The sequence below is a fragment of the Hippoglossus hippoglossus genome, chromosome 24 (assembly GCF_009819705.1).
Source record: "Hippoglossus hippoglossus isolate fHipHip1 chromosome 24, fHipHip1.pri, whole genome shotgun sequence".
NCBI lineage: Eukaryota > Metazoa > Chordata > Actinopteri > Pleuronectiformes > Pleuronectidae > Hippoglossus > Hippoglossus hippoglossus.
In genome coordinates, this window is record NC_047174.1 from 4,549,852 (window position 1) to 4,560,000 (window position 10,149).

Here is a 10,149-nt window from a genome sequence, read left to right on the forward strand (position 1 = left end):
TTCTGTTTGAAGCCTTTGTAGTTGACATATAATACTGTGTTAGGGGAATTTCTCTTGATCAGATACATGTAGTTATGTGTAAAATATGTAAACTGTTTAGGACTTTCTGACAAATAAACCATTAAGTTTATCCAACTACATCTCTCTTTTCTTGTTATACCATACCATAAGAACTAGCGACCATGTGATCCAGAGGTATGAACTCTGGCGTCCGAGTGTTGAATATTAAATTGACTTTAATTACCTTGTGCCAGTTCCCGTCATTGATGGAGAAGGGAACGCAGCCGGATATGTTCCCGTGACCGAGATCGTAACCCAGACAAACTTGTCCATTCTTGATCTGCAGGACGAGAGAATCCCAATCGACAGTTCTTCTTAGTTTAATAGTTAAAGGCTCAGTGAAGGAAAGGCTAAATACTTTAAGGCATAAAAATGAGGAACGTAAACAAGGCAGTTTCTCTCAGTTACGATATCAAATCAAGTACTAAATTAATATGATTTTACATCAATAAACAGAGGTTCAGTAGTAATCTTTATAATAACAGAACAGTGGTGGATACCTGTATGGTAACGAAGTCGGCGTGGTTGATTCTCGCCATGTAGAGAACGAGCCCTGACTCCTCCTTCGTCCTCAGCTCAAACTCTAAAATAAGCCTGACACACACACACACACACACACACACACACACACACACACACAGATCCATGAACAGTGCAAATACACAAGTAAAACACTTTATATAGACGAGATAATTCCATATATTATATATTACTAACACGGGAGATGAATTATAGTTTTCAGTGGGTCAGACACCAAGCGATGTATCGTGTTTTCCATCGTTAACAGAAACACAGACTCATGAAACTGCTCAGAGAGAATATCCAGTAAATAAATGTTTGATCAGCACAACAGTCAAAATCCTTCTGATCTCTTTCAGCTCATCGTGAGACTTTGAGAGCATCTACACGGAATTTCTTTCTTTCTTACTTTCTTTCCATCACAAGTTTACGGAACACAAAGGTTGTGTAGAGTTGTTGTGTAGTTGTCGGTCCAGTCAACAACATGTCGACCATTTCAACACATTCTCACTTATTCAGTGAAAATTGCATCTCTGGATTTTTAACCTGCCATAGGCCCCTTGTGGGTAGAAGTGTTATCCTGTCCGAACTATCACTCACTCACTTCTGTTTCCCTTTAATTATTTAGGACTACGCTCCGTGGTGTGAGTCTGAGGAAAAAGCCTAACAAGCTACACACAGATACACACAAACACACACGGGTCGGAATGTGCAATGTTGAGTGTGTTATAACTGACAGGCTCATAAGCTGCATCTATAGTGGTACGTTTACTTCCCTTGAAAAAATTACATTTCCTCTCACTTTGTATTTACTTTTTTATTCCACTTACTTACTTCTAGTTACTTTACAGATTGAGATTTACGTAAAATTTTTAAATATCTGATGAAATACGACGAACAAAAACTACAGAATTCCATTTCCAGGAGATTTTGCGAAGGGGGCGGGTCATGACCCAAAGAATAATCTATTAAATCTGGGAGTGTTATCCTTGACCTCTCTGAGCTCCCTTGCGTTTGAGAAACTTTAATACTTTAATACTTTAAGGTGCATTTGCCATTCGTTGTATATTTAACAGAGAATCTGTTATATTTCTGTTTTGACACTTTAATCTGTGGCCGTCTGTATTATATGACTTGTATCTATCACCCTTAAATAACCAGAAATCTGCACAAACATATCAGCGTAAATCAACAGCCGTGACGCTTCATTCTGAATATTTACTTCTCTCGGACTTTGGCGTCGTCAAAGGCGAAGCTCATGTGGCTTTTCCTGCTGAGTCCGAACTGATAGGCCTTCTCCAGCGCCACCGGGGCCACGGCCGACGCACACGAGTCCTGGAGAGTGGACACAATGTGTCAGTGGCAGTGACAGGGTTTCACCACACTGCTCCTGTTGTTGTGTCAACAGGAACCGTAACACCGGGGCTGGAATACACACGTCAATCAAACTAATGGGGTCTCTGCGTCTGATGTGCAGGGGGCTGACGGGATATCATCAAGTTGTCCTTAAAGAAAAACTCAGCATAAAGTAATGAAGAATTTACAAAGATAAGTTAATGAAGAAGATTCAATTTATGCACCTATGTAAATATTGTTCATTTTAAAATAGACCTATGATATATACAAAATAAAACACTTGAGCTGTGTGATGAAGTCAAACCTCACACGCAGCATATGGCTTGTTAAAAATATCTTTGATTGTGATTGTCTTTCATCACCGTTTTCTTTTTGTCGCCATCAAACCCCCCCCCCCCCCCGTGTTTTTAATTCTCATGAATCCCATATCTTAATTTTCGTCTGAACCAAACGCCGCGACTACGGTTCGATTCCCGTTTGATTTCCACTTTCAGCAGAATAAACAGGTACAGCAGTAGTTTCACAGTGCAGTTCCGCCAGTGACCACACGGTGTAAGTGTTGTAATGCGCCTCATCTCTCCTCCACCTGCCGCAGCTTCACTCCTCCTCTCACTTACATCTCTTCTTCTCCTTTTGTTTCACGTTTCTCCTTCTGTCCTCCCATCTGCTTTCCTCTCCACCTCTTTATCCTCATTTACAGTTTCATTCCCTCTCATCTTCTGCTCTTTCTTTTTTCTCATCCTCGTCTCTTTAATATTGACTCCTCTTCTCTGTTGATTCTTCCAACAACAACTCTTCCTTCATCATCTTTTCTGCTCCATCCTTTCCTCATATCTTCCTTTTTACTTCCATCAGTTCAAGTTTTTTGTACTCCACTTCCTCTTCACTTCTCATCCTCTATCTTCCATTTTTCCTCTACACTGATCTACTCCTCTTCTCCCTTTTTTCATCAGTCCTACTTGTCTTCACTTGTTTTTATTTCTGCCTGCTCATCTCTTTCCGATCCTTTCCTCTCATTCTCTCCTCCTCTCTCTCCTGTTTCCTTTCTCCTCTTGCCGCCTCCTTTTTTTTACCCCACTCCAGTTTTCTGCCTTTCATGTTTTCACTCCACTCTCCTCCACTTCTCCAATTATGTCCTCTTCTCCAATTCCATCCACATTTGTCTCTTGTTCTCTCTCCTGCCTCTTCTCCTCTTCTTCCTCCGACCTTTTACGCCTTGCTGCATCTCCTGTCCTCCTGTTTTATGCTCCCTTCACCTTCCTCTTTTATTACTTGCTCACTCTTCTTCACAGCCGCTCCTCCGTTTTGGTTCTTCTCTCGGATCCATCACCTTCAGGTGAAGGAAGAGGAGACACTGCTTCTCTTCACCTCTTTTCTCAGAACTCCTTTCCTCCGTTTCTACACATCCCCTTGTTCTTTCCCTCTTGTTCCCATCTCTCGTCTAGGACTTCCTCTCTGAATCTACAGTATCAGTTGGACAAAGCCGCTCTGCTGTACCTCCAGTGTGAGTGCGAGACAAAGTTAGAGAACGAGAGGATCTCTGTGTGTGTCTTAATCTCCTCAGTCCTCTTGTTCTCTTTCAAGTGAAGACATTCCCCACACCGTGACCTTGCTTTGTTGCAGCTGACACTCACCTCTTATCGCGCTCCGTCCTCATATCTGCTCCTCCTCCTCAACCTCCCTCTCTTTCTTTCTCCCCCTCTTTCTCTGTCTCTCCCCCGTCTAACAAAAGGGCCGACGTCACTCGCTCAGAACCCTTTTCCTCGAGTCTCCTTTAATTCTTCTCCCACTTCCTCTCCTCCGTCTTTCCATTAAGCCGACAAAAGGCAAGTGGCGCTCTGTGCAGAGAGATTCTCCCCTCTCCCTCCATGGCTGCACCTTTTCTCTGGGCCCCTCTCTGTCTTCCAGCCTCTTTCATCCGCCTCTTCCTCTCTCCCTTCCTCTCATCCCCCCCGAGTATTTCCATTAAGCTAACAATAGGAGAACCGACTTCCATTCAGAGTGGCTGGTCTTTGGTTGGAGGTCACACCAATACAATCTGAAGTCATTTAGTGGGGATTTTTATATCTGTGTGTGTGAGTATAGGTGAAGCCAGTGTGTGTGTGTGTGTGTGTGTGTGTGTGTGTGTGTGTGTGTGTGTGTGTGTGTGTGTGTGTGTGTGTGTGTGTGTGTGTGTGTGTGTGTGTGTGTGTGTCGTTGGAGTCCATGCTCTGCTTATCGTATTTCAGCTTTCAGACTCTATTGGCCTCTGACAGTAACTAACTTTATCCACAAATACTTTGCTGCTCAGCTCATTTTAAGACCTTGAGCATAATAACATCACTTAATTGTGTTTCGCACTGATTTGAAACTACAAAAGCTCACAGGAACTTCACCTGTATCTTCACCAGCACTTCACCAGCACTTGATAAAGATGTAGCTATGATTTGGGTCAGCGGCTGAACGCCCTGTTAAAACACTTCAACATGACGAGCAGGCTTCTCCTTTGTCATAATAACTCATAAAAGAATATCTTGTGCACCTGCAACTGGAAAAATGTCTTTTAGCTCTTTTTATGTTATTGTTTTGGTTATAGCTCTCACCGCTGGCACCAAACAGCAGGCAGACGATATTAGCTCGTCGCTAACTGGTGAGTGAAGCATTTAGCTGCTTATGAGCACAGGAGTTGGCGCAGATAAGAACAACACAATGGCAGGGGAGTATATAAGGTGGCCAGAACATTTCTTCTCAGCATTTGATGGATTGTGTTGTGTTTGTAGCTTGTTTTCGCTTCCATGTGACCGAGTTATTTTAGATTAAATGCTCAAATAAATACAGGTAAACTCAGGGAGCTTAAGTCTGAGGTGACAGTGGTTGATTGCTCAGGAATCCATACTTGAATGTGACCGTATTAAACTGTGTGTGTGTGTGTGTGTGTGTGTACCAAGTCGGTGCCGGGGTCCTGTTTAGGGGGCAGGGCTGTAGCGGCAGCAGGTGTGGCAGCAGGTGTGGCAGCAGGTGTGGCAGCAGGCGGAGCAGGGGGCGTGGCCTCCTGCAGGTCAGCAGTCAGGGAGTCGGAAGGGAAGTGGATTAGTGGCGGACACACACACACACACACAGACAGAATGGCGACAGTTTCTTTTACACAAGCACACGTCAGCTACAGGCAGGCAATGATGCTGAGAAGGTGAAAGGTCAAAGATAGTGAAGGAGGTGGTTTCTCACACCTGAGAGTCTGGACCAAGGTCTGCACCAGTAAGGTTTATGTCTTTGTTACATTGTTTAAATCTGATCTGTAATTCATCCGTCTCAACTTCTTGAAATTGGTCCGAAAGTCGGAACTATCTAAAAAACAGTGTTTTCAAACTGCAAACTGCGATGGTTCAGTTTGATCTGGACTGTGGAAGAAGCGCACGCTGAGTCTGTTCCTCTTGTCGTTCATAAAAATTGCACATCCCAACCATGTGTGCCGAGCTGTGTTACATAACGAAGCAGCACAACTGTTTCAAAAATAGAATTAAAAGTTTACTACAGCAGTGGTTCCCAGAGGCCGTGTGGGTGTGTTGAGCCCCCGGTGCCACAGGATTTATTTTTATTTTTACTCTATATTTCTAAGCATCTTTTTGATCAGATAAAAATAAATGTTATGTTAAATTAACAACCATTTCATTAAAACTGAAGATCAAATTAAATTGACTTTAGAAACTTAAATGCTGCAGCAAAGACTACAGATAACAGATGTTAGTTTTAATTGTAATGCAACCCACTTCTTCAGCACTCGAATAACAGTTTGCAGAGGTTTCATGGGAATAAAAATATATTTAGCGATGCTGTTTGAAATAATTTGGGGAACACTGCCCTCAAATTTTTAAAATAGCATTTGGAAAAAAGTCTTATAACAGTAATGAGTAGTGGAACATGACATGAATCTTTAAATTCAAAGTTACTAAAAGAGTTTGAATTGTATAACAGCGGTTTAGAATATCATCAGATTAACCTAGTGTTGTGATTCAGTCAAATAAAGATCTGCTTTATACAAATATGTCAGACTTTGATTCTCAATAATGTACAAACTCTGACGTCGTTGGAGTTTGGTCACATTCTCCTAAACACTGCTTTAGAAATATCTTACATATATCTCTGATGTCTGGTGAGACATTTGCTTCCACACTGTAAATTGCTGTGGCTTTAATATAGAGCTATTTTCACTAAAGGCCTGAAAGAGGGTGAATTATAAAAGGAAGTCAGCGAGTGTGGGGGGTTTGAAATATGCAGCCTGCCTTCACTTTCAGTTAAAATGTAGATGGCGGCTGAGGAACTATGACTTTGCACAGCCCGGGCTCTATATCATAAGGCGGATGAACTTGCAGCCCATAAAGCAACAAACCCCAGAGTTATAGCAGAGCTGCCGTCGCCCTGTGCTTCATGATCAATGTCCTTATAGAGGCGCAGTTTAGCAGGTAACTGGCTGACTGATAACCTATGACTGCCGTAAGACCGGCGATACGTTCAATCTGTGAGATATACCTCGCCCATCCCAATAAGTGTGAAATGAACGACTCGCCGCCTGCCAGCCTCTTTGCATAGTGTCTCCACGTTAGCCCAGAGTGTTTTGGCACCTGCGAGGCCATAAAGCATTAAATGGCATGCACAGTTAGCCTGGCGCGGCGCGGCAGCTCCGCACTGTACGACAAGCTGCCAGAGGTGGAGTTTAGTAGCTCAAGGCTAAAGGGACTATAAAGAAAAGTTAATGGGCTGTTCAACTGCCGCGTGATGAAACGCTATGCTAACACGCCGAGGCCACGGCTGCATTTCATCACAGAGAAACAGGAGTGTGTTTGTCTGCAAGTGGGAGGAAGAGGGGGTGAAAAAATATGCTGCAGTAGGACATGTGTGCACGTCTGTAAAATGTGTGCACGTGTGTTTTACTGTGCCTGATCTACATGGGCTTAAAAGAGGCTGCCAAAACAAAGGTAATGATCATTATATTACTGTCTCTAAAGACCCTCAATCTATAAAACATCATATTAACAATTAAACCAATGACAACAAAGGGTTAGTGGCCTAAGTGCTTGGTTTTTATCCACTCACAGCAGGAGGCCCTGGAGGGGGCGTGGCAGGTTCCGAGGTCAGCGGAGGACCAAGTGGTGCCGTCTCCTCCTTCTCCTCCTCGGGCTCCTCCTCACCCGGCAGAAGAGGCGGAGGCGGCGGGGCGAGGTTGGGGCACTGGCCGATCTCCGCGTTCACAAAGGACACGGGCAGGGAGAAGTCCGACAGACTGGAAGGTGGACACATTCGTTTGAGATTAAAAGATGTTTGACTGACACTGACAGCAGCAGAAACATTGGCTCAGATTCCAGCATTAATAAACCAGCAGGAAAGCTAAATAATAAAGAAACTGCTATTTCAGGGGATGTGATTATTTACTTTCTTGCCAAAAGTTTGCTGAGAAAATAAATTCTTATCTCATGTTTGTGGTTTAAAGAGGAGTTAATGGAACAACACTTGAAAGTAGTTACAATTTGTTTTTGTACATATCTAAATAAGCTGGTACAGGTCCTAGCAGATGCTTATAATATAATAAATGTTTATACAGTAAAGACATAAAGCTTTGAGAGGAATGCAAACATTTTCATTCCCACCCGCTGATGCTGTGGCCCCTCAAACATTTGTTAAGATTGTATATAAAGATGAACAGCATGACAGCTTTATTTTTTTGTCCAAATCTCATAGTTCAGTGCCACAGTGCACTGACAAGGTCTCTTTTACAATCGCACAACCAAAGTGAGAGAAATAAACACGACAACATACAATACGAACAAGGTTCACTCCCGTAGAATACACACACAACTGTACGAGAGCCCAGTGACGGGTGTGTATTAAGAAGAAGTTACAGTTATGGTGTGCCGGGGTGACAGAGGTGAAACGAGGTGAGCGATAACAAACAGACACAAACATAAACACACAGACATAGGAGATGAGTGTAATATGAGTTATGAGAATGTTTATGATGTGCGACAGCTCCATTACTGTTGTGGAGACACTGGCTTTATGATCATCATCATCAAACACATCATCAGGACCTCCTGCAGTCGTTAACTACGCTTCGACCCAACAGCGTACGAGGTCAGAATTAGGCCACTGCCAGAAAAAACACTGCAGACAGATCATCAGACAGGGAAGCTACAGCCTGTCCTGTGTGAGCGCTGCTACAGGAAGTATAAGGAGAATATTTGGAGTTTATTCTAAAGGAAATTGAAGTTAAGGAAACTGGAGCTGAGAGAATATCCTGAACACAAAAGCTCTCTGTTTCATCTTGTGACGTAAGAACCATTTTACTCTGGTGATAAACTCAAAAACAAACAATCTGGTTTATTTCAAATTCTTCTTTGATCTGATCGGATCACAGCACAGAACATGACGGGTCTGGAAGGATGTTGTTTAACTTGTCACCACAAAAGGCGGCAGGTTTTTGCTGAGACGCTAGAATTTTGGGCTGTTGAGCTATAAAATACATGATGAGTGTAAAAACATGCAGAGAAGAAGGATGAATATTTATAATGACATAAATGAGCGGTTTTATGACCTGCTGTCTTTACTATAACTGCAAACTTCTTTAATATCAATTAATGGGTTGATCAATTATGTTTATAAATGTGAGGAACAGAGGGAGATTACATGTTTATAGAAAACCTTTCATTGCCTGATTTAAACTGGTTTTAATGAACATTTTCTTTTATGTTATCTTTCTTAATTTGGATTTGTCTTGTTTTGTTCCTTTGTATTTTGCAAAGCACTTTGTAACCTAGTTTAAATAAGTGCTATAGAAATAAAGTTTTATTTGAATTATTATTATATATTATAAAGCCTGGTGAAATCTTAAAAGACATCTGGCTGTATTTGTATATTTGTACATACACAGCGTTGATCATGAGGTCCCATATACATCCTTGGAACGGGACGTTGGCTCTGTTGGACGTCTGCTCCACTTCTGCAGGAATACCACCGAGGAAGACCTGCTGCAGGCTCACCGGCTGGTCGTTGGGAAGCGTCGCCTCCCTCTTCGCCTCCTCGTCAACCTGAACCGCAAAGGACCTGAGAAGGAAAACACACATCGTTGAAACTCCATAACTTGAGATGACATTACACTAACTTTATATTCACTTGAACGTACAGTGAACAAATAGGATATACAACCACCAACCTGCCAGCCAGCCTCTCTATGCGCAGTGAGTGCTCCTTCCCGTCATTCAGTGCTCCTTGCTCGGGTCGTCTGATGACGCGACGCGGACTGTGGCTGCCGGTGAACACCAAGACTTCCAGAGAGCCTTTGTTCAGCATGACTGAGAGGTAGGGCTGCAGGAGACAGAGGTAAAGTTCATTAGCTGCAGACTTTCTCAAAGGTTCTACAGTGGAAGTCACCATGAAGAAGAATGAGGTGAAATATCTGTGTCACCTCTCAAGGAAAAGTAGCCAACTAACATTAATATATAATATTACATTTCATTATACTTGTTATTGTCTTGTGTGGAAATCAAACGTCCATAATAAGTTTCATTAAACTTTCATTGTTCGTCTCCGGCCTTTGTTCCGCGCCTAGGCCCTTTACCGTAAGACCATGAATAGACGCGCATCAATTTTCAAAGTGCGACTTGAGTGACAGTATTTTCACAAACGACGGATCACATGACCAAAGTAAATTAAAGCAGATGCACAGAGACAAACGTAACGACTGTACAGACACAGACAGCGGAAAAATGTGTTGGACTAAATGTCAAGATAATGTCAAAAGATAAAATCACAATAACATGTCGGTCACATCACAACGCTCGGTCTGCTTAAAGCTCGATCCAGACTGGATTTGTGTCTGATTGAATTCCTGACCTGGGAGTAGTTTGACATTTTCCTCCTCAAATCTTTCAGCTGTTTTCAAAGTGGATAAAACTAAAAACATCAACAACCAGGCGGCATTGCAGTTGAGAGAAGCTGCTACCGGCATCATGATTCAAAATTATACAAATATAACTAATATTTCCCAGCATCAAAACAGAAATTAACCCAGCCCCGATCCCATTTAATTAAGATGTTTGCTTGTTCAATAGAATCACATTGTTTTTGCTTAACTTAACACAATTTGTTCGACATTTGTCAGGAAGAGGAAAACAGACACGATGTGAAGGGAGGAGAAAAAGACAAAGGAGGAGAGACGGCGGAGTAAAAAGTGGAGAAAAGGGA

At 42.4% G+C, this 10,149-nt stretch overlaps 1 protein-coding gene across 8 annotated transcripts in view; it reads right to left on the reverse strand.

Moving 5' to 3' along the window:
• lama2 (laminin, alpha 2) overlaps nucleotides 1-10,149 on the reverse strand; it is a 137,886-nt gene that overhangs the window by 2,312 nt on the left and 125,425 nt on the right. For 7 of the 8 annotated variants that reach the window (XM_034580971.1, XM_034580970.1, XM_034580969.1 and 4 more), the window contains 7 exons: nucleotides 9,119-9,270; nucleotides 8,833-9,009; nucleotides 7,006-7,192; nucleotides 4,859-4,966; nucleotides 1,802-1,914; nucleotides 561-654; nucleotides 245-340 (listed from right to left, as the gene is read on the reverse strand). In XM_034580971.1, the coding sequence (XP_034436862.1) occupies nucleotides 245-340; nucleotides 561-654; nucleotides 1,802-1,914; nucleotides 4,859-4,966; nucleotides 7,006-7,192; nucleotides 8,833-9,009; nucleotides 9,119-9,270 (927 nt within the window). The remainder of the gene's footprint in view (nucleotides 1-244; nucleotides 341-560; nucleotides 655-1,801; nucleotides 1,915-4,858; nucleotides 4,967-7,005; nucleotides 7,193-8,832; nucleotides 9,010-9,118; nucleotides 9,271-10,149) is intronic. The other variant, XM_034580967.1, reaches the window with a different exon arrangement.